This window comes from Channa argus, chromosome 10, assembly GCF_033026475.1.
Source record: "Channa argus isolate prfri chromosome 10, Channa argus male v1.0, whole genome shotgun sequence".
NCBI classification, from domain to species: Eukaryota; Metazoa; Chordata; class Actinopteri; order Anabantiformes; family Channidae; genus Channa; species Channa argus.
Genome location: NC_090206.1, coordinates 20,095,378 through 20,120,039, shown reverse-complemented (window position 1 = coordinate 20,120,039; position 24,662 = coordinate 20,095,378). Strand labels below are relative to the sequence as shown.

The following is a 24,662-nucleotide window of genomic DNA, read 5'->3' as shown; positions in this document are numbered from 1 at the left end:
GTAAACACTGAGCTCAAATCACCACATTCATAGGTTTATTACATAGTTCACGGTGACGATGACACCTGCTAAATCTACAACAGAAATCAATACAAGTCATTGATGTGCTCTGATATAGTTGTTAACAATGAAACTAATGTAAAAGCATTTGCAGCACTGCTGCTACTGTGTACAATCCCAGCAGAAGGTAAATGTTAGTGAAATATCTACGTATCCACCCTCCTCCTCTCTAACCATCCGACCACCTGCTCTCTGGATCCGATCCCTTCCAATCTCAAGCAGTTGCACCCACACTAATGCCAGCTGTTACACTAATCATCAACACATCTCACACAGCAGGCACTTGTCTGACCTCATTCAACCAGGCCCAGATCACCCCACTGTTTAAGAAGCCTTCTCTTGATCCTTCCTGACTGTCTTGGAATCTCTTTGAGCTGTAAAAGGCACAGGTCCGTCTTCTTTCTTAATCCTATTCATCTAACTTCAGCCTTTGACACTGAACCATCAGGTCCTCTTGTCCACACTCTCTGACTTAGTTATCTCTGGATCAGCTCTAGCCTGGCTTCGGTCTTACCTATTGGGACAAACCTTCAAGGTATCCTGGTAGGGGTATGTTTCTCACTCTGATAGCCGGTGTGGCACAAGGTTCAGTTCTTTGTCTTTCTCTTTTTTCTGTCTATACTACATCCATGGGTTCTATCATCCACTCACATGGCCTTTCTTATCACTGCTATGCTGATGACACACACCTCTTCCTGTCCTTTCCACCGGACGACTCCACTGTCTCATCATGCATTTCTGCCTGTCTCTCAGACATCTCACCCTGGATGAGAGAGAGACACATTTTTAGCTCAACCTCTCCAAAACCGAAGTACCTGTTCTCCCAGCCAGACCTTCGACGCAACACAACTTCAGCATCAACGTTGGATCTACAGTGATTGTCCCCACTAAGTCAGCCAGAAATCTGAGGGTCATCATCGACGACCAACTGAGCTGTAAGGACCACATCTCCTCAGTCTCTACGACATGGAGATTTGCCCTCGACAACATCACGATGATCAGACCCTACCTCATGGAATATACAACCCGACTCATTGTACAGGGGCTGGTCGTATCTTGTCTTGATTACTGCAACACTTTGTTAATGGGGTTACCGGTATCCACAATCAAACCAAAGCTGATGATCCAAAATGCAGCAGCTCGCCTCATTTTTAATCAGCCAAAAAAACACCCATGTCACACCACTCTTTAGATCTCTACACTGGCTTCCTGTAGCTGCTTGCATCAGGTTCAAAGCTCTGTCTCTCGCCTACAGGGTGATCACCTCAGCAGCTCCCTTGTTCAAGTTTATAATCCTTCCCTTCCGCTGCGCTCTGCCAACGAACAACGTCTGGTGGTCCCAGCACTACACAAAAGACACTAAGCAAATCTCTTGTGCAATGATACCACGATGGTGTAACGAGCTACCAAACTCTGCACGCTCAGCAAACTCACTCCCAATGTTCAAAAAACTCTTTTTTGCACTTGCATCTTGTGAAATGTAAACACTTTTCTGACAGGACTTTGCTTTGATGTTTTTCTCCTTGACTTAGATTTTCGCTGCCTTGTACCTCACTTTTAAGTCGCTTTGGATAAAAGCGTCTGCTAAATGGCTAAATGTGAATGTAAAATGGGGAATTTGGGAATGACAATTGAGATAGGTATTTTTTCATTTTACCACCATCTTGGTGCAACTGTATCATTGGTCTTTGTGTGTTTCATGCTGTATTCCTATAGGTTGTTAGCAGACTTTGGTTGTAGAAGCAGTTAGTCGACCTAGATTCCTGGCACTGTCAGAGATTTATCCCAGGGTGTCTTTGATTGCAAGAATTTAACAACTATACCAGAAAACTTTATTACCTCTCAGGAGAAAAAACTATAGACAGCAGCTGTTGTCCCTGCAATCTCTGCTTTAAGAGACCTTCTGTGTGATTAAACCTCTTCTTTTCATGTGTGTGAGTGGGAAAATGTACAGTGGCCCTGAGAGCTCAGTGCACTTAAAATGGAGAAAAAACATGCAAATAGACTAAACACAAATAAATTTAAAACCCAACTTTATCAATTTGACAATACAAGCGCAGTATTAAGAAACACACTGCAAAAGGCCAATACACAATCGAATGACAAATCGTGCTGCAAAAAGCTACAACACAACGGAAACGACTCCACGAGCAACTAAAAATACATTTACAAATCTAAATGTCCATCACTTTTTAATGTCTCCCGCGACTGTCATAGCAATGTTTCCAGGGGACACTAAAACGTGATAAACATTTTAAATTGTAAAAGTACTTTTAGTTGAATTAATCCAATTAAAGCTTTTTGGAACAGATATTATGGTCCACATCCAATTTTAATTGCTGTCTTCAGACTTTCCCACACAAATGGCACCAAGGTTTAATTTATCCAGATTAACAAGGTAGATTTGAAAATTTCCTAATTAGAATGGCTACCAGACAGCCACGATGTGAAAACGGTAAAAACACTGTACTGGTTTAATATCTGCTTAATAACACCGTCACTGTGAACTGTGACTGAATGGCGCCGTTTAGCTCACAGCTTCACACTAACATAGTTGTCTGCAGTTTTATGTCCTTGTGATAAAAATTTAAAAATATTTTAATTCTCTACTGGATTTCGAAAACCAGATATGCACTTTAGTTTTGCTCTATGTAAAGATGAAGCATCTCTATTGGGGAGGGAGCACTGGTTCCGTCTGGGCTTTGGTTCCCTTAAAGGACACAATGTCACTTCTGCTGGACTTAAGAACATCTGTTCTGTGCATCTTTCCTCTCAGAACCAGGACTTGACTTATTGCAGACATTTATTTCAAGACAACAGTAATGAGCTTGGCATCAGCTGCTTGCAGTGTAAAAAGAATTATTCACATAAAAAAGGTTTTCAAATGAAAATTCAAACGTGAACTATATAGACTCTAGTAACCACATTAGATACTATGTACTTCACAAAGTCCAGGATGATACCAGTGTGACAGGAAGCATATTTTGTAACATATTCTCTGATAACCAATCAGATGCACCAATGCTCTGACCTATCACGGTCATCTCACCTCCTTCACTCACTGAAATACCAAAAACTGTCTCAACAAGAGACAAAGTCAAGATGATGGTGTTATGGGTTACACTGCATCTTCTTCATCAAAGATGTAAGTGCTATTTTATTCAGTGCATATTATCAAATTTATCAAGCCAACTGGAGCTTTTTTGCATTTTTGCACATTGTAGAGTCGAATAGTTTCATTTTTAATTTTTACTTAAATGTATATTTGTTTTTAATTCAGATTCACTGGCTCCAGTAACCACAGTTCAACTTGGAGAACCTGTGACCTTCACATGTGTTTTCTCTAAAAATGCCCTCAGCAGTAAAGCGCTTCACTGGTACAAACAAAGTACTGGAGATACTCTGAAATTAATTGGGTCACTATTGAAAATGACAACACCTGAATATGGACCAGAGTTTTCTGAAAGACTGGAATTAAAAACTGATAAAAATTGCAGTAACTTGACCATTTTGAGGACGATCGAAGAAGATGAAGGAATGTATCACTGTGGAGTCACAGAGTGGATTAATACTAAATGGAGTGGGACGTATTTGTTAGTGAAAGGTAATTATGTGATTTATATTTGCAAACTTTTAAAGTGAATATTTTTGAAATATCCTAGTAGAATTCTGAGTGTTTTAGGCTTTAGAAATGTGTTTTGAAATTTCAAAATTTACCAGAGTTTTGTGTTAATCAGGAAACAGTCAAAGGACATCAAACTATACTGTTGTTCAGTGGTCGACAGCATCTGATCCAGTCCGTCCAGGAGACTCAGTGACTCTCCAGTGTTCACTTCTCTCTGACTCTGAGAACAAGAAGTGTCCAGGAGATCACAGTGTGTACTGGTTCAGAGCTGGATCAGAGAAATCTCATCCAGAAATCATCCACACTGATGGAAATCATCAGTGTGAGAAGAGATCTGACACTGTGAAGAGCTGTGTATATGGCGTCTCTAAGACCATCAGCTCCTCTGATGCTGGGACTTATTACTGTGCTGTGGCCACATGTGGACAGATTTTATTTGGAAATGGAACTAAACTGGACATTGACGGTAACTTTATCATTAATCTGTTTGAACAAGTTATCAGTGTAATCTGTATCTAATTGTTTCTTTCTTTTCATAATCTCTTAGGAATCAGCGTGTTGTCACACACAGCCCGTGTTATCATTTCTTTGCTGTGTGTTGTTTTGGCTTTAAGTCTGATTGTTATAGTCGTCCTCATCTGTGCCATCAAGAATAACGACTGTGATTGCTGCAGAGGTAATATGTTTTTTTAATACTTGTCTATGTATGACAAAATTACATTAAACTACTGCATTTCAATTCTTTGTTATATCTGTATTCTGTGTTGAATACTTCAGCTGCTGTTGCCCTGAACACAAACTGTCGAGGTCAAAACACTCAGCAGGTAAAGCATTGAAAGACAGTCTAAACCTTATCAAAAGTAAGTCATGATGTTTTTATTTTAATTTTGTTATTCAATATATTTTCTCAGAGAAAAATGGACATACGGATTTATTCTGCTGTTGTCTTTTCCATGAAAACTGACCGTGGTGGAATAAGAGATGGAAAAGCAGCAGAGAGAGCAAAGATCTACACTGCAGTTAAGGCTTTTGGAGTGGAATAATAAGTTAACGTGTGTTTTTGTTATCAGATAGTGCTGCGTGCATGACCAAACAAAGGGTTTTCCATGAATTAAAGTTGAAAATCTTCATCTGCAGAGCATAGTGAACACAGTAACAGTTAAAATGTGTAAATTACTCCAGTAAAAAAATCTCGCAGTGATGATAAAATACACAAATTAAAAGTATTTTTAAAAAATAAGTTAAAGTGTTTTTAATAATTTTGGACAGATGAGATATTAGTTATAGTTATTTAACTGGTTTGTAAAATTCTTATGGGTATCGACTTTGCGGGATTAAGTTGTCTGTCCAGTTTGTTCTGTGACATAATAACAGAATCACTGTTTTGAGCAACTATGAAATCATTCACTTCACCTGCAGTAAAGCAGCAAAGGTGATAATCGTCATTTGAGACAATTGCTTATCCTGGTGTTGGTAGCACAAAAGTAAAGTTATTTTTACGATGTACAGTAGCTTATGTTACGCAAGCCTGTTTGGATATTAGGTGGTATTATACATATGAAACTGTATATAATTGACATTATTAAGTTTTTTCTGTATGTTTGCAACTGTAAAGACTGAATGTATCTTTATCATGCAAATGTACAAACTTAAAAAGAATACATGGACAGGACATGGCTATGATAAATAACATTACCAGCTAGGCTTTTTGGCTTTTTTTTCGTTATTATTATTGTACTTATTTTTTATTGTTATTTTTAAACTTATTTTACCATTGAATTTCTAGTTTCTGTGCCAGAATAAGTTAATAATTTTTATTTTATACAAACACAATGATACAGTTATCTGATTCAGTACTGGCTCTGATATATTAGGTGGACTAGATATCAAATTTTAAATTTTCAAACAGAAACTGTACAAAAACTGGACATCCATTTTTGTTTTTGATGTGTGACTATATAATCTATTTGTGAACTTTTTTGGAACAATATCAAACTGTGACAAGTGTCATAGCTGCTCTAATGTGTCAATCTGCAAAACAATAGATTTGGACTGAGCAGTAATAAAAGTGTCAATGTTACTTTGTCTCGCTGTGGTCTCTCACATTTGGTATTAGAAGTCTGCCGAGTACAAAAAAGAAAGTATTTCCATGTATACGACCCAGTTTGAACAGCACAACATTGACTAGATTTGTTTGAAGAGTTAGTATTTGACCTAATTAGCAGTGGGCTGTTGGGTTATTGACTTGGTTTTTCACTAGGAGAAGAGATCGAATGTATTTCTGTGAGTCGGGTTTTTTTGAAGCTTCTGTAATTGGCTTTGAAAACCCTCCTCGTTTAGCATAGTGTAACGAAACAGTGGCTGCCAGCTCTTTGTACTGAGCAGTTTAAAAAAACTGTAATGAAACCATCAGTGACTCAGTGTTATTTCATCTCTCTGCTGCTATTATACATTCAGTATCTTACACTTGAGAGCATTGCTAAAATTAAATTATGTGCCTACATGTGGGTGAACATGTTAAGGGATGATTTAACCTGCCTGGTCATGAGGCTTTAGCCTAGTCCACTTCAGTTCAGATGAACTTCGAATGTGTATTCCCATAAACATCTGAAGTGGATAATGAAAGTGAAAACAGTAGAAAACAGCAAGTTTCATCTCTGGCTCCTCCTGCTTTTGCAACTTTGTGCTGTTTTCTGAATGGGGAACAGGAATCATACCCACCTGATGATACTGTACTCTGAGATGGACAGAAACACCAGGCTCATCATGACACCTACCTAATGTCTTGAGTTTAAAATTGACTTGACTACTTTTTGAATGTGGAAGTAAACCATGTAAACACTGAGCTCAAATCACCACATTCATAGGTTTATTACATAGTTCACGGTGACGATGACACCTGCTAAATCTACAACAGAAATCAATACAAGTCATTGATGTGCTCTGATATAGTTGTTAACAATGAAACTAATGTAAAAGCATTTGCAGCACTGCTGCTACTGTGTACAATCCCAGCAGAAGGTAAATGTTAGTGAAATATCTACGTATCCACCCTCCTCCTCTCTAACCATCCGACCACCTGCTCTCTGGATCCGATCCCTTCCACTCTCAAGCAGTTGCACCCACACTAATGCCAGCTGTTACACTAATCATCAACACATCTCACACAGCAGGCACTTGTCTGACCTCATTCAACCAGGCCCAGATCACCCCACTGTTTAAGAAGCCTTCTCTTGATCCTTCCTGACTGTCGTGGAATCTCTTTGAGCTGTAAAAGGCACAGGTCCGTCTTCTTTCTTAATCCTATTCATCTAACTTCAGCCTTTGACACTGAACCATCAGGTCCTCTTGTCCACACTCTCTGACTTAGTTATCTCTGGATCAGCTCTAGCCTGGCTTCGGTCTTACCTATTGGGACAAACCTTCAAGGTATCCTGGTGGGGGCATGTTTCTAACTCTGATAGCCGGTGTGCCACAGGGTTCAGTTCTTGGTCCTCCTCATTTTTCTGTCTATACTACATCCCTGGGTTCTATCATCCACTCACGTGGCCTTTCCTACCACTGCTATGCTGATGACACACAGCTCTTCCTGTCCTTTCCAGCGGACGATTCCACTGTCACATAATGCATTTCTGCCTGTCTCTCAGACATCTCACCCTAGATGAGAGAGAGACACATCTATAGTTCAACCTCTCCAAGACCGAAGGTACCTGTTTTCCTAGCCAAACCTTCGACACAACACAACATCAGCATCAACATTGGATCTACAGTGATTGTCCCCACTAAGTCAGCCAGAAGTCTTGGGGTTTTCATCAACCAACTGTGCTTTAAGGACAACATCTCCTCAGTCTCTAGGACATGCAGATTTGCCCTCTACAACATCAGGAAGATCAGACCCTACCTCATGGATTATACAATCCAACTCATTGTACAGGGGCTGGTCGTATCTCGTCTTGATTACTGCAACGCTTTGTTGATGGGGTTACCTGTATCCACAATCAAACCCTTGTCGATGATCCAAAATTCGTGAGCACACCTCATTTTTAATCAGCCGAAAAGGACTCATGTCACACCACTCTTCAGATCTCTACACTGCCTGCCTGTAGCTGGTCGCATAAGGTTTCAAGTTCTGTCTCTGGTCCCAGTACCGCACAGAAGACACCAAGCGAATCTCTTCATCACAATGATCCCACGATGGTGGAACGAGCTACCAAACTCTGCACGCTCAGCAGACTCTCTCCCAATATTCAAAAAACAGTTGAAAACAGAACTCTTCCCCGTCTTCCTATGCACTTAAATCATTTTTTTTTTTTAAAAACTTCCTTTCTGCTCTTTCTTGCACTTGCATCTTGTGAATTGTAAACACTTTTCTGACAGGAATTTGCTTTGATGTTTTTCTCCTTGAATTAGATTTTTGCTGCCTTGTACCTCACATGTAAGTCGCTTTGGATAAAAGCATCTGCTAAATGACTAAATGTGAATGTAAAATGGGGAATTTGGGAATGCCAATTGGTATTTTTTCATTTTACCACCATCTTGGTGCAACTGTATCACTGGTCTTTGTGTGTTTCATGCTGTATTCCTAATGGTTGTTAGCAGACTTTGGTTGTAGAAACAGTTGGTCGACCTACATTTCTGGCACTGTCAGAGATTTGTCCCAGGGTGTCTTTGATTGCAAGAGTTTAACAACTGACGTTTTTCTCTTAGTGTAATGTGTGACCACCGTTTTACAGCTACAGTTACAGAGATACAGCCACGTTTGGTCATCTTTCCTCTGTGATGACCCAGAATCGCACCGTGTTTACCCACCTTAAAAGAAATACATATGGATATGTAAATGTACCCTGGATTGATATGTCGATATGTGTACAACTTTGAGTGCAAAATCTAACAGTTTACAGACAACATTTTCCGTGCAATTTACGTACAAGAGATTATTTGGTTATTTATGTTCAATGTTCACTGTGACACAATGAAGGAATCAGATTAATAATATCACATAAGTAATAACTTGTTAGTTTATTAATCTTTATCATAATAAAGTGTACTTTATCACCCAAGTACACTTTTTATATCTACTTTAAAAGTAATCATTGTTTTAGAAGAACCTTCATTGTCATTGAGAGAACCAATTACACATTACACATATACGGTCATGGCCAAAAATATCGGCACCCTAGCAATTCTGTCAGAACATGCAACCCTTCTCTCAGATCATTGGTCCAGTTGCAAATGTTTTGGTATTTAGGTGCTTATTGTTTTTGTTTGCACTGGAACAACAAAAAGAAACAAGAAAAGAAAATTCAGAACACAAAAATGGACTGCATACTATCCTGCAGCTTTACCCATTGAGCTATCAGGCTCATTTTGTATTAAATCGTGCAACAGAAAGCTTGATTACTTCTCAGGAGAAAAACCATAAAGACAACAGCTGTTGTCCGTGCAATCTGTCCTTTAAAAGACCTTCTGTGTGCGTAAAACTCTTCTTTTCACGTGTTTAAGTGGGAAACATACACTAGCCCTGAGAACTCAGAGCACTTAAAATTGAGAAAAAACATGCAAATGACTTTTACAGCGTGTTTTTTCAGTTGGTTGTGTTGTGGCTTTTTGCTGTGCATGAATGAAGTTGTTTTTTACATTTTCTGGTGTTTTTTCTATTTGCTTTTCTTTTGCAATTTGCAGTGCTGTGAGCTCTCAGGGCCACCACAGAAAGAAATGAAACGTAGGTTGATTATTTGCACTGGGTTAGAACAGCTAGACACCAACATACCGAAAGAACCATTCTGAAATCTTTTTCTACATAATCTGGTTATGATCATCTGATTATCATCTTCTGGTGCTGGATTTAGCCTTTTTTTCTCAGGAACTTTTTCCATCAGTGCAGTCCGTCTATATACTTTCTTGTAGCAAAGTGGTTTCATCACTGATTTGAAATAGTTCCACAAAGATCCCAAATGTTTTCTCCCTGACATTCTGACCTAACTTCCGGCTCTCAGCAGAGCTGAGTGAATTTTGCCTTTAATTATTTAGATTTTGAATTTTATTTGCTGTGGGTAAATTATTTAGTTCAAATTTCCAAAAATATTTTACAGCTATTAGTTTTTGTTTCAGTTTTCTTTTTTTTTTTTCAAGATAACAATGAGCAAAGTACATGTAAAATGCGGCACAAAGCCCAGGATGAGATAAGTGTGAAAAGCAGTGTAAGTTTGATGTATACTATGACAGCCAATCAGATGCACTAAATGCTCCCCTCACCTCCTTCACTCACTGAAATACCAAAAACTGCCTCCACAAGAGACACTAACAAGATGATGGTGTTATGGGTCACAATGCTTCTTCTTCATAAAGGACGTAAGTGCTATTTTATTCTATCCAATGTTTCTCAGCACAAAATTGACAAGCCAAGTGGGTCTTTTTTGCATCTATACCACATTTTACGGCAAACTTTAAGTTTAATGTTCAAATGTATGTTGTCTTTCTAAACTCAGATTCACTAGTTCCAGTCACCACAGTTCAACTTGGGGAACCTGTGACCTTCATGTGTGCTAATAAGGACCTGAACCTCAGGAGTAAAGAAATTCACTGGTACAAGCAGAGTCCTGGAGATACTCTGAAATTAATTGTCACAGTGTTACAATCATCACCTAAAGAAATAGAGTTTTCTGAATCAAGAATGAAGGTAACAACTGATAAGTATTTTAGCAACTTCACCATTTTGAGGACGATAAGAGAAGATGAAGGAATGTATCACTGTGGAGTCACAGAGTGGATTAAAACTGAATGGAGTGGGACGTATTTGTTAGTGAAAGGTAATTATGTGATCGATTTTTATAAACTTTTAAGGTGGTAACACTGTCTTAAGGTAATAAGACATACAAATTTAATCCAATTACATACTTTTATTTGAATGCATTTTAGCTCTGAAAATGTAAATCCCAAATATTAACAGAATTTTGTGTTAATCAGGAAATAGTCAAAGGACATCAAATTATACTGTTGTTCAGTGGTCGACACCATCTGATCCAGTCCGTCCAGGAGTCTCAGTGACTGTCCAGTGTTCACTTCTCTCTGACTCTGAGAACAAGAAGTGTCCAGGAGATCACAGTGTGTACTGGTTCAGAGCTGGATCAGAGAAATCTCATCCAGAAATCATCCACACTGATGGAAATCATCAGTGTGAGAAGAGATCTGACACTGTGAAGAGCTGTGTTTATGGCTTCTCTAAGACCATCAGCTCCTCTGATGCTGGGACTTATTACTGTGCTGTGGCCACATGTGGACAGATTTTATTTGGAAATGGAACTAAACTGGACATTGACGGTAACTATATCATTAGTCTCTGAATTTGAACATGTTAGCTACTTTACAATTCATCTCTAACATCGCTTCCATCTTATTATCTTAGAAACCAGCGTGTTGTCACACACAGCCGGTGTCATCATTTCTCTGCTGTGTGTTGTTTTGGCTTTAAGTCTGATTGTTATATCCGTCCTCATCTGTGGCATCCAGAATAACAAGTGTGGTGATGGTAACAGAAGTTTTTTTTCCACTACATATGACAAAGTTACATTAAAACTATTGCATTGCTAAGTTTTTTATCTACGTATTCTCTGTTGCATACTTCAGCCGCTGTTTCCTTGCATAAAAACAGTGGAGGTCAAACTACTCACCAGGTAAAGTACTATAAGACAGAATTAACTTATCGAATGAAACTTCTTTTTTCTTAACCTTGTTATTAATTTCTCAGAGAGAAGTTGTTTGGATTTCTTCTATTGCTGTCTTTACCATGAAAACTGACTTCGCTGGAATAAAAGACACAAAAATAGCATCGATCTACACTACAGTGAAAGCATTCGGATTGGATTAATAAGCTAACAAGTGAGTTGTGACTGGCTGCTGTGTGCATTTAATTTAAATAGGTATTAAGTGGAACTGTACACCATATATTGTATATTATTTCAATTTTATACTAAAGTTACAGTATGTTCATATGTTATAAACTATTTAGACTGAATGCATCCTTATCATACAAATGTACAAGCCTACAAAATACATACATGACAATAAATGTCTTTAGAATCTGGTACACTGATTGTTCATTGTTTTATTTGTGTAACAATGCAAAAAAGATTTAAACAACATAAACCATGTCAATAAAATAAATTGCAAAATGTGTTGGTTATTCTGGAAATGGCAAAATTACTTAAACAAATCGCAGATTGAATTACAGCTTCTGAATATAAAGTGACTCATCCTACAGTCACAGACAAGCAAAAACACTAAGATAGGGAGAAAATAATAAAACAAAGTCCTATGAGAAGAAATATTCCTCACTTATGAAATGAAAGTGCAAGAAAGAACAGATAGAATGTTTTTTTTGTTTGTTTTTGTTTATGTAGAACTAAAAACTAAAGCTGCAGAAGAGTTCTGTCTTCAATAGTTTTTGAATATTGGAGGCTGCTGAGTGTGTGGAGTTTGGTAGCTTGTTCCACCATGTCAGAGCACTGAGCCGAAGAACTTTGCTTGTGTGGACTCTGTGGAGTGGGTGGGTGTGAGGAGAACGTTAGCCAAACTGACCGTTGAGGCTTGTGCAGCTCCTTCAGCGGTAGACTGACACACCCTCAGTGTAGGAAGGAGCAGTGCCGCAGATCTTTCAGAAGGCTTGAATCCAACTCCACAGTTCAGCTGAATATCTCTAGTCACCCTTGATTACTGTAAATTATGTTTTTACTCCACTTTTTCTATTTTTATAAATACTTAAAAAAGTGCTTTTTCCACTGTACATAGTCCCTCTGAGCTGCTTAACAAGGGAATGTCCCCGATGTGGGATCAATAAAGTTTGATCTTATCTTATCTCATCTTATATTTTGCTATGTGGTGATGGGACCACCAGAGGTAACTTATTGCCAGAGTGCCGTGGGCAGAAGGGATTGTAGACCTTGATAAGGGAGTTCAGCTAGGCGGGTGCTGTTGAGTTCTGTACCCGAGAGTCAGATTTAAACCTGATGTGGCCACCTACTGGAAGACAATGTAGAGATCTCAAGAGTGGTGTGACATGTGGCCGATCAAAAAGGAGACATGCTGGTGCATTTTGTGACATCTGGAGGAGTATGATTGCGCATGGTAGTAGCCCATCAGCAGATTAATGCCTTAACAATGGCTGGGCTTACATATTCGTGTACTTTGTTGTAGATGGCAAATCTGCATGCTTGAGAGACAGTGGAGATGTGGTCAGTAAAGCTCATTTGGTCATTAGCAATGACCTCCAGATTTCTCACAGACTTACAGTAGTGGGGACAATCCCTGAAGTTCATAGGCTGATGCTGATGCTGTGTTGTGACACTCTGTCTTGTAAAAATTGGGTTGAATGTGTCTTGCAGTCACCCACGCCGAGATTTCCGAGAGACAGACAAAAATCCTTTAGAGACACTGTAGTCATCCTGTTGAAAGACTAGAAGAGCTGTGTGTCATGAGGGTAGCACAGTGGATTTTAGAACCCAGGGATGTAATATAGACAGAAAATGGAAGAGGACTGAGCACTGCAGCATACCCCTGGAGATGCCGTAGAAGTTAGAAACTTAAAGGTTCGTCCAGACAAGTAAGACCTGAGCCAGGCCAGAGCTGTGCCACAGATGCCCAAGTCAGAGAGTGTGGACAAGAGGATCTGGTGGTTCGGTGTCAAAGACTGCAGATAGATGAAGTGGGATTTTTATGGAAGACTAAGCTGCAGCCTCCAGGGATTCTACGATTTCAGGAGTGCTGATGAATGACCACTCTTGAAGCCAGACAGGTTGACAATAAGGAGATTGCTCTGAGAACGAAAATCTGAGAGTCGATTGAAGACTGCTTGTTAAAGTGTCTTTGCCAGAAATGAAAGATGAGATATAGGTCTGAAATTACAACTGAGGGATCTGGAGTAGGCTTCTTAAGCAGTGGGGAAATCTGGGCCTCCCTAAATGTGGTAGCTGAAATTAGTGGGGATGAAGTTGCTTCAAGGAGCGTACCAGGGATGGGATCCAGAGAACAGGTGGTAGGATGTTTTGAGAGGAGGAGGGTGTCAGTGTCGTCCCCAGCCAGAGTGGAAAATGAGGAGAGCGATGTACTTAGCAGGATGTCTCTATGTGGTGGAGAGAACTGGGAGCTAATGGCTGCCAACTAATCAGCAAAGAAGATGGCAGAGCCATCAGCAGTGAACGAGATGGAGGCAAAGGGGTGTAGGGGAGTGATTTAAAAGTGTCCTGGTGGTATTCAGTTTTTACCTTAGTGACGCTGTTAGAAAATCAGAAGCAAGACAGACACTGTATGTTCATAAACCTGCTGTAAGTAAATGTTTTAATAATTGGTAACTTAACTGTTTTTGTTGTGTGAACTGTTGATGAACATGATGACAATAAAATATGTGTTTTTGTCGAAGTGTTACTATTATTTGTGCTAAATTGAGCAGTTTATAGAAAGCAGTTTATATTTTTAAATATGACAATGGCTAATCACATTACACTTTAACTGGAATTATTTTACCACTGACCATTTCTAAAACTAAGTTATGTCTAATCTCTGCTAATGTTTGTAAGACAATGAAAGCATCCCATGTCAGACTAATATTTATTTAAGAGCTGAGGCCACAATTCACAAGGTTTCACAATGATTGAAAAATGTTGCCTGGAGTCTCAATTTCTACTTTTAGATGCAGTGGAGCATGTTTGGGATGTGATGCCATGGAAGCATCTGCAGCGACTGCATTGTGTTATCATGTCAATATGGACTTAAGTCTCTATGAAATGTTTCCAGCACCTCATTTTAGCTATGCCGCAATGAGTTAAGGCAATTTTGTAGGCAAAACGGGTCCTACCATTACTAGCAAGGTGTCGTTGGTGAGTGTATCTTTAAAACTGTTGAATGCATTTTCATTATATTTTGTGGGATCATGCTACTTAGAGGATGTAAGCAAATTAGTTGTTCTACTGACTATTTATAATGGACAAGTCAACTTTAAGCATTTGTGTTTTTAGTTTTTGGGTTGAACAAAAATTAAAGTCAGGACAAGCTTCTATAACTTTGCTGACCCCCTGCCACATCATATTTTGCCAACTTCAGATAAAAATTAGAATGTATCCTTTACTTTGATTTATGACTAAAACATTTATTAAACTTCTGTGTGTTTGTGATAAAATGCTAAATAATGTAAACACTGATATAAACCAAAGTCCATAAAGTAATAGATTCTATCAATATAAAATCTCTATCATTTCATAAAAATATCAGCAACATAATGTGTAAAAAAGAAATGACAGTTTTAGGCAAGAAAGTGAATACCCACCTAAATAAAGGGCTCTAAGTCTAGTGTAACAGGAAGTGGACCGCTGATTCTTTTTCCTTTGATAACCAATCAGATGCGTTTGACGCACCAACCTATCACAATCAGCTCACCAACTTTACTCACTAAAATACCCAAAACTCTCACTACAAGAGGCAATGTCAAGATGATCATGTTATGTGTTACACTGCTTCTTCTTTGTGAAGCATGTAAGTGTGATTTTACTCACCATGTATTTTCTCAGTGAATTAAGATGCCAGCTGTGGGATTTCTCATTGAAAGGTTTCTATGTCGTATACTATTTGTGATTTAATGTATCATATTGTGTGTTTTATTTAAATTCAGATGCTCTGACTCCGGTGATCTCAGTTCAACTTGGGGAACCTGTAACCTTCACATGTGATCTGCCAAACGCTGAGATCACTCGTAGAGAAGTTCACTGGTACAGGCAGAGTGCCGGTGACACTATGAAATTAGTGGTGATTCTACGGAAATCAACAAAACCTGAGTTTTCAAAAGGGTTTCCTGAATCCAGAATGAAGGTGGATGATGATAACAGTTTTAGTAACCTGACCATTTTAAGGACGATTGAAGAAGATGAGGGAATGTATCAGTGTGCAGTCATTGAGTGGATGACAATTCCTGTATGGAGCGGAACATATCTGCTAATAAAAGGTAAGAATCTGACATTTCAGTCAGTGTGTTACTATTTAAGAAAAAATAAAAGCCTTACCAACAATGTTTCAACTACTTCAGCCATTGATTCAAAGGAGTGTCATAATTTAGATTAGACTTACAATTTTCAAAATGCTTTTAAGAAATCTGCTCTGTTAATAAAAAAAGTTTTGTATTTATAGGAAACAGTCAGAGGACATCAAACTATACTGTTGTTCAGTGGTCGACAGCATCTGATCCAGTCCGTCCAGGAGACTCAGTGACTCTCCAGTGTTCACTTCTCTCTGACTCTGAGAACAAGAAGTGTCCAGGAGATCACAGTGTGTACTGGTTCAGAGCTGGATCAGAGAAATCTCATCCAGAAATCATCCACACTGATGGAAATCATCAGTGTGAGAAGAGATCTGACACTGTGAAGAGCTGTGTTTATGGCTTCTCTAAGACCATCAGCTCCTCTGATGCTGGGACTTATTACTGTGCTGTGGCCACATGTGGACAGATTTTATTTGGAAATGGAACTAAACTGCAAATTGAAGGTAACTGTTTCACTGTTCTGTTAATCAGAAAATTTGAATATTTGAGGTTTGAGGTTATACAGTTGGGCGCAAAAGTTGGGTGCATCCCCTTAAATTGAAATGCCAAAAAGAGAAATTTAGTTTTTATCAACATAATATTTAAAGGACAAAAATAAATTAATTAATTAAGGCACAATCAGTTAGTACAAAGTTCATTCGTCCAAAATTAAAGGTAATTTTAAATTATTTTATCAAGGAGGATGCAAGTGTTTTCGTTGTTTTGATTTTTGTTATTTTCCTGTGCTCCCGACAGGTCCTCCAGACATGCTGAAAGCATGATTATGCTACTTTTTATCGTAGTCTGCACACAGTAGCCAGCACTTTAATATTATAAGTCCTGAAAAATACATTGTGGTTAAATTAAGCTACTATTGCTGATTTCACACTCATTTCAGGCTAATGTTTGTCCAACATGTAGTTCAGCGTTTTTTTTAATATACTAATTCTAATCAATTCATGTAAAAGAATTTGAAGCTGTTTATGCTGAATGATCCCAGGTTAATAAACTACCAGCGGGATCCACTGCGTGTGCTAAAGTGTTTGATTTCTCATGCTATATTGGCTACCAAGTGTGTCCAGTGGGTCAGTAAACTAACTAGGCAAGGGAGAGTTGAGGAATCCACACCTATTGATGTTTACCCGCCAGGTGAGATGGACATGAACACAGATTTAATTAATTTAAAAACCCTAGCGATTAATAGGCTAATTAATGATGTTATCATTGTTATATTAGCTGGTAAGAACGCAATTTTTTTGGAGACAAGGTTTGCTTTTTTAAATAATACTATCTTGTTTTAAAAACTGATCTGTTTACAATTGAATTCTTAATAATAATCACAGTTTACAGTAAACCCCGACCAAAACGGTAAAAGAGAAACAGGCCTTACATCATGTTGTCACAGGGTGATATTTTACCTGTGAGTGTAAGCTTAGTGCCACCTAAAGACCTTATGCTGTAATCGAATCCCACGCTCCAGTACAAAAAATGCACAGTTGATGTTAAAATAGACAGTTATTGTGACAAAGGGGTCACACTTTGAATGCCAACATCTGTAATTATCAGATTAAAACTCTTATCAGCTGTTACTTAATACTAAACGTGCCAGATTGGTATTGGATTAAAAACAACTGCATCAGCACATCTCTAGCATTAAATATTTTATATTGTAAGTGTGATTTTACTCACCATGTATTTTCTCAGTGAATTAAGATGCCAGCTGCGGATTTTTTCATTGAAAGGTTTCTATGTCATATACTATTTGTGATTTAATGTATCATGTTGTGTGTTTTCTTTAAATTCAGATGCTCTGACTCCGGTGATCTCAGTTCAACTTGGGGAACCTGTAACCTTCACATGTGATCTGCCAAACGCTGAGATCACTCGTAGAGAAGTTCACTGGTACAGGCAGAGTGCGGGTGACACTATGAAATTAGTGGTGATTCTACGGAAATCAACAAAACCTGAGTTTTCAAAAGGGTTTCCTGAATCCAGAATGAAGGTGGATGATGATAACAGTTTTAGTAACCTGACCATTTTAAGGACGATCGAAGAAGATGAGGGAATGTATCAGTGTGCAGTCATTGAGTGGATGACAATTCCTGTATGGAGCGGAACATATCTGCTAATAAAAGGTTAGGAAAAAATAAAAGCCTTACCAACAATGTTTCAGCTACTTCAGCCATTGATTCAAAGTAGTGTCATAATTTAGATTAGACTTACAATTTTCAAAATGCTTTTAAGAAATCTGCCCTGTTAATAAATAAAGTTTTGTATTTGTAGGAAACAGTCAGAGGACATCAAACTATACTGTTGTTCAGTGGTCGACAGCATCTGATCCAGTCCGTCCAGGAGACTCAGTGACTCTCCAGTGTTCACTTCTCTCTGACTCTGAGAACAAGACGTGTCCAGGAGATCACAGTGTGTACTGGTTCAGAGCTGGATCAGAGAAATCTCATCCAGAAATCATCCACACTGATGGAAATCATCAGTGTGAGAAGAGATCTGACACTGTGAAGAGCTGTGTTTATGGCTTCTCTAAGACCATCAGCTCCTCTGATGCTGGGACTTATTACTGTGCTGTGGCCACATGTGGACAGATTTTATTTGGAAATGGAACTAAACTGGACATTAAAGGTAACTGTTTCACTGTTCTGTTAATCAGAAAATTTGAATATTTGAGGTTTGATGTTATACGGTTTGGTTATTCAGTTAAACAGTAATAAACTACCAGCGGGATCCACTGCATGTGCTAAATTGTTTTATTTCTCATGGTATATTGATATATATCTACTGTTATATTAGTTTCTAAGAACAACATTTTTATGGAGAGAAGGTTTTTGTTTTTTTAAATAACATTATTGTCTTTTAAAAACTGATCTGACTACAATTGCATTCTTAATAATAATCACAGTTTACAGTAAACCCTGACCACAACGACAAAAGAGTAAGAGGCCTAACATCATGTTGTCACAGGGTGATATATTACCACTTAGACCTTGTGCTGCAATCGCATGCCACGCTGCAGTACAAGGTGAAAATAGATATTTATTATGACAAAGGGGTCACATTTTGAATGCCTACATCTGTAATGATCAGATTAAAATCCGTATCAGCTTTTACTTAATACTAAAGATTTCAGATTGGTATTGGATTACAAAAGAACTGCATCAGCACATCCCTAGCATTAAATATTGTGTTGATGAAAAAAGCCTGTTTTATTTATTCTGCTATTTAAAATAAGAAGATATAAACAATTGTACTTAACTGCATTTTGGAGTCAAACAAAACTATATAAACCTTTTTTCACAATTTTTGTTTTCAATTTAAATGTATCTACATTCACACATAGTTTCTTCCATTTGTTTCTGTTTCAGATACCAACATGTGGATACAAATGACCACTGCAGTTATTTTCCTGCTGAGTGGTGTCTCAACTATGATTTTTCTAGCCTTCCTCTTTTGTCCCATCAAGTGTGACAAAAATGGTAACAGTACTTCATATATTAAATAACAATATGGTTAAAACTACTCCATTAATATATTGTTCTATATGTTTTCTATTCCATATCTCAGCTGCTGTTTCCCTGCATAAATACAGTAAATGTCAAAAGACTCAACAGGTAAAGAATTTAAAAACTTGATCTTATTAAAACAAAGTTATGAAGGTTATTTAACTTTTTAATTTCATTTATTTTTTCAGGAAAAAGATGACACACAGGTTTATTCTGCTGTCATCTTTACCACTATTAAAACTGCCAGTGGTGGAATAACAAATGCCAAAGCAGCAAATAGAGCAAGGATCTATGCTGCAGCGAAGGCATTTGGATTGAATTAGTGAGTTAACTGGTTTGTTTGGCATCAGCGGGTGCTGTTTTATGTGCATTGATGATGATCATGTGTTTGGAAGAAAAGGATTTATTTACAGTATGTGGCTATATGATAATACTGTTCCTATTAAGTTCTATTATTAAGCACCATTCTTAAATATAATTGGTAAGTTTCTTTTCAATCAAATGTACAACCCTGCAAAATACGCCTCTCAGTCACAACATTAACACCAAACGATAAAGTTTATATTTAAGAGTTAGCATAGGAAAAATGCAATGCAAGGAGTTAGAACACGGTATATGCAGATCGGCCCATGCTGACCCCTGTCCAACACATCTATAAAACCTCCAGGAGAATTTAGTGTTGTGTAACATTGGTGTATACAGCCATTTAAAAAAAAAACATCGCATAACCACCTTCAGTTGTTGTTACAAACACAATTGTGCTTCAGAAGTGGCAAATCACACCTTCTATTAGGCTAAAACTTGCCTATTGTTGATAGTAGCAGTCGTACTAATTGTGACAGGAGCAAAATTTACTCCTGAGATGACTAGAGCAGATACTATTTGAACCAGCTACAAATACAGGGCACGGGGGCTAAGGGACCTGCTTTGCCCCTGGTCACTTCAACATGTGGTCGCGGAAAGCCGAGCTCCGACCCTTACTCCCATCTGGTCGGTGGGCTGCCACTCTACCAGAGTACCTGATGGAAACCCATGCAAAGCACAGGGAGAACATGCAGACTCCACACAGAAAGGCCATGCAGTACCGGTCCCACAGTCGGTCAGGGACATGAACCCCCAAACTTTTAGCTGTGAGGTGGCAGCGCTAACCACTGTGCATATCATTTCATAGCATTTAACTAAGATAAACTTGTTACCGTTGGTGGAAAATGACTACCTACAACAAAGTATTAGATGAACTAGAGATATTTCCAGATTTTAAATAGAATTTTTATCAGCCAGTATAATTTAAAGCATCATCCTGCATGAATTATGCTTGTAAAGTGAGTCAGTGTCTTTTGAAAGTATATGTGTGCAAACCATTTGTTAACAAGATTTGGAGTTCTATTCAATTCTATCAATAAACAAATGATTCAAATGTTCTGCTGTTAGTGCTGTGATCCGTCAAAGTGCAAAACAGGTGTTGGTTATTCTGGAAGGGTTTTATTAGGTTTTCAATACTGAAAAGCGTCAAGATTCTCACCACTGCATTAGTGATGAACATTTCTAAAAGTAACAAGGGTTTTCTAAATAATATTTGAATATGTGATTAATCAGTCTGGGAAAACCATTTGTAATTTAAATTATAAATCAAACAGCTAAAACAGATTCTACAGTCATGCTGACAATACTGGCACACGTGCTGTGGCAATTAACAAAGCAACTTAAAAGCTTGTGCTCCCTGCAAAATCAGTAGCATGCCACAATTTCTAGATAAATATTAACATTCTGGCTAATGAATCTGCTTGTGGTCCGAAGCGTTGTGGTAATCTGCTTTAACAACGGAGTACACACACTCTTGTGGCAAATCTTTCTTCATCCCTTTCTTCACCCTCCTTGAGGGGAAATCCAGTGCTGCATAGTTCCCTGCCTTGTCTCCACGATCCTGCAAAAAATTCAAGTCAAGATCAATATGTATCTAGTCCAGGATATTTGTTTGATATTTGTCATACCCTGACATCATTACAACTACCCAATACAAAAACAGCAACACACCAATGCATATTTACCAGATTATGCACTGTTGACTTGTTATGCCCACGATGATGGGGAACATTGACTGATCCTGTTAAAAAGTTTTCAGATGTTATATTAGGGTTTCACATTTATCACAAGCTTAGGTCACAGAAGCAATAGTTTTCTTAATGAATGTAGTGCCCTAATTATTAACAGCAATGGGTTTGGCAGGAGGCGGATGGCTGAAATACAAAGTGCACCACTATTACACAACAGGCTACATCTACACCACAGTCTAAGTTAAGGTTAGAGAAAGAATATGGTTTGGGTCAAATCTACAGTAAATGTTCTGTATAAAACCAAGGCTCATATTTGTCGAAGCTCTTCAGTGTTTATCCAACTAGAATCTTTCAATAAACTCTTCATAGGGCGGGCAATTGATCAAATTAATTTGATTGAATCAAATTTGTTTTTTGGAACCATTTAAAAATGCACAAATAAAAATTGAGAATAGTTCCTCCACTTTAACTTGAACAGCAGTAGAAGGAAACAGAAGTTCTTGTCTTCCCAGCCAGACCTTCAACAAAACACATCAGCAGTAACATTGGTTCTGCAGTGATTGTCCCCACTAAGTTGGCAAGAAATCTGGGATTCATCATCGATGATCAACTGAGCTTCACAAACCATATCTCCTTTGTCTCTAGGGCATGCAGATAAAATCTTTATTGTCATCATTGAGCACATATATACATGCTGCACATACACATGCACAGGAGGCATTCGGAGAACTAGCACTGAGCATCTTGCTTAAGGACACACCGCATCAGATTCGAAGATTTGGAGGGTGGTCAACTCAACAGCTCCTGTTTACCTCATCTGTTCATCTCATCATACCATCTTCCTACGCACTTAAAATAAAATAAAAAATAAAAATAATAATAAATAAAAATAAAAAATAAATAAATCCAAAAATAAATCCTATCTGTTTTTTCTTGCACTTTCTGCACTCTCATGAAATAGAAACACTTCTCTGATAGCACCTTGCTTTGTTGTTTTCTTCTTGACTTAGACTTTTGCTTAACTTATACCTCACTTATCAGTTGCCACAAGTCACTTTGGATATAAGTGTCTGCCAGATGACTAAATGTAAACATTAGCTGTCACCATATTATTGTAAACTGGAGTAATTGTGGCTGCAGCAGGGGAAGAAAGTGAAATGGTAGCAAAGAAAGGTAGTCATGTCTCAATAAAAGCCACAGCTGTAGCTTGATGTTCTAGTGTGGCGGTAAAAGATTTTTTCATGTTTGGGTCTTAGAGGGCGAAGAGGGTTTGCTACACTTTCAGGAAAACTTAAGGCTGCCACACTGTTAACGACTCTACAGTCGACTACGAATGTTTTTAGTGGTGACAGCTGGTCGTACCCAGATGGCCCAGGTCAGGGCCAGTGTGGCCTAGTTGGTGCTGACATTTGGCAGAGAATGTTGTTAGGTGTGTTGTATAAAAAATCCAGTCTTTGTTCTTATGACCCAGTCAGTTGTCAGTTGTCAGTTGCCAGATGTTGTTACAAATATTTTTTAAAAAAAGGTTTAATATTTAGGACAGGTAGCTGTAACTAACTGCGTCAGAACTGTAGAGAGGCCTACAGCAACTACAGCTTTATCTGAACTTAGCTTCAATTAAAAATATTATTTTACCCTAATATCTCTACACACGTTCTGTTTTAACAGCAAAATAAATTCATTCAGACCTTAATTTAGTTAAGTATCGAAAAGAATATCAAACGTGAAAAACAAATATGGTGGACTTACCTTTACAATGTTCACAGCCTTTCCTCTGATTTATGTAAAAAATAAGGACAGTAATCACAACCCCACAAAGAGCCAGCAGTACACCAAGAACAAGGACAGCTGGGCCTAATTCTGTATCTGCAAAATACCCTCCCCCCCCCAAAAAAAACCCTTTATTAAACTCTATATAATATATTATTTAATTATGGAGTAAACAATTTTAGACAACACAGTGGCATTTATAAAACTATTATCATGTTTTGACAGTTTACCTCCACTGGTAAGTCAACATATGACAATCAATACTTAAACCTAAAACAAACCACCAAATTAATAAACATAATGCATTTCTTGTACATACCTTAGCTCACTAAATACATTTCTTGAAGACTGACTGATGACACAATTCCACTATAAATACATACTTGTCTCCACTTTGGTTCCTTCCCCAAAAAGGATCTTTCCACATGTGACCACAGCACAGTAATAAGTCCCAGCATCAGAGGAGTTTTGTATAGTTTTGGACAAACTGTAGACACAGCTCCTTTCCTCTGGCTCATCACTGCTGATATTGTGAGTGTAAAGGATGCCTGAATGAAATCCCTCTGATCCAGCTCTGAACCAGTAAACGCTGTGTTCACCTGGACACTGGACTTTGTTCTTCGAGAAGAGTGAACACTGGAGAGTCACTGAGTTGCCCGACTGGACTGACACAGTCTTAGTGCTTTGCTTCACATAGACAGATTTATGGTGCTCGGGATCTGTGTTTGTTAAAAGAAAAAGAAGTTTTATCTGTATGACTTAAAACATTACAGGCACAAACACTGATAGGATAAGATATTTTACCGTTCACCGCCAAGAATGTGCCATTGTAGGACATCTGTGAAAACGTCCCTCCTTTTTGACAAAAATATGTAGCTTCATCCTCTTTGGTGACATTTTTGATGGTGACAAAAAGCTGGGTCTTCTCTTGTGTCACTGTGAAACGTGAGTTTTTAAATTGTTCACTAACTCTAACTTTGTTAAGAACTAGAGCTACAACTGTTTGGAACAAATGCCCAACGGGCTGCTTATTCAAGTAAAAGAATTTGCTGTCGCTCTCAGAGCCTGAACATTGAAAAGTAACATCATCACCAATTCCAACCACAGTTAAAGAGATGAGGTGAGAATCCTCTGCAGTTTCAGTGTAAGCTGAAAAAACAAAAAACAAACAAAAGTTAGGATTTAAACCCGGACAAAACATAATCCCTGAAAAATGGCAGGGCCTTGTGTAGCATTTTCCCTCACACTACTTAAGAAGAGGACTTACACACTGTATGAAGAAGTATCAGGGCTGTGAGTGGTCCGATCATTGTGGTGTAGCACACTTCTCCTGCACTACTGATGTCTTTCTACACAAATGAAAGGTTAAGTCACAATGTGACCAAGGTTCACCAAGTTACATGATTGGCTGAAATGTATAAAATACACTCCTCCCTATATTTGGTTTAGGGTTTAATCCTCAGCACTGGTTATCTTTTAGCAATAAAATAAAATATGGGTATCTGAAGGTGAACATATGTATCCTGTGATTTTGATTCTGTATAGCATGTATACCACAGCAATTAACAACTCCCCCC

The 24,662-nt window shown here is 38.1% G+C and overlaps 4 protein-coding genes and 1 long non-coding RNA gene across 5 annotated transcripts; 4 read left to right on the top strand and 1 right to left on the bottom strand.

The window, feature by feature from the left end:
• Positions 1-3,330: 3,330 nt before the first annotated feature.
• LOC137134554 (signal-regulatory protein beta-2-like) lies at positions 3,331-4,204 on the top strand (the record flags this gene model as incomplete). Its single annotated transcript, XM_067519475.1, has 2 exons — positions 3,331-3,664; positions 3,798-4,204. Coding segments are annotated over 2 exons (741 nt in total), but the record flags the coding sequence as incomplete, so codon positions are not given.
• A 38-nt stretch (positions 4,205-4,242) lies between these two features.
• LOC137134571 (uncharacterized) lies at positions 4,243-5,772 on the top strand. The gene is made up of 3 exons (XR_010915441.1): positions 4,243-4,361; positions 4,463-4,509; positions 4,597-5,772. It is a non-coding gene; the product is annotated as an uncharacterized lncRNA (long non-coding RNA).
• Positions 5,773-9,993: 4,221 nt separating this feature from the next.
• LOC137134570 (signal-regulatory protein beta-2-like) lies at positions 9,994-11,771 on the top strand. The gene is made up of 6 exons (XM_067519496.1): positions 9,994-10,036; positions 10,174-10,494; positions 10,652-11,005; positions 11,091-11,213; positions 11,312-11,358; positions 11,433-11,771. Exons 1-6 carry the CDS (start codon positions 9,994-9,996, stop codon positions 11,550-11,552), a joined length of 1,008 nt encoding a protein of 335 aa, XP_067375597.1. The 3' UTR covers positions 11,553-11,771.
• Positions 11,772-15,340: 3,569 nt separating this feature from the next.
• On the top strand, positions 15,341-19,599 carry LOC137134553 (polymeric immunoglobulin receptor-like; the record flags this gene model as incomplete). The annotated part of the gene is made up of 7 exons (XM_067519474.1): positions 15,341-15,674; positions 15,857-16,210; positions 17,552-17,881; positions 18,030-18,383; positions 19,124-19,234; positions 19,323-19,369; positions 19,450-19,599. Coding segments are annotated over 7 exons (1,665 nt in total), but the record flags the coding sequence as incomplete, so codon positions are not given.
• Positions 19,600-21,005: 1,406 nt separating this feature from the next.
• LOC137134130 (uncharacterized) lies at positions 21,006-24,410 on the bottom strand. The gene is made up of 6 exons (XM_067518643.1): positions 24,353-24,410; positions 23,890-24,234; positions 23,469-23,804; positions 23,065-23,181; positions 21,310-21,365; positions 21,006-21,185 (listed from the first exon to the last, which is right to left on the bottom strand). The coding sequence occupies exons 1-6, from the start codon at positions 24,393-24,395 to the stop codon at positions 21,033-21,035; spliced, it is 1,050 nt and encodes a 349-aa protein (XP_067374744.1). The 5' UTR covers positions 24,396-24,410; the 3' UTR covers positions 21,006-21,032.
• Positions 24,411-24,662: the final 252 nt, after the last annotated feature.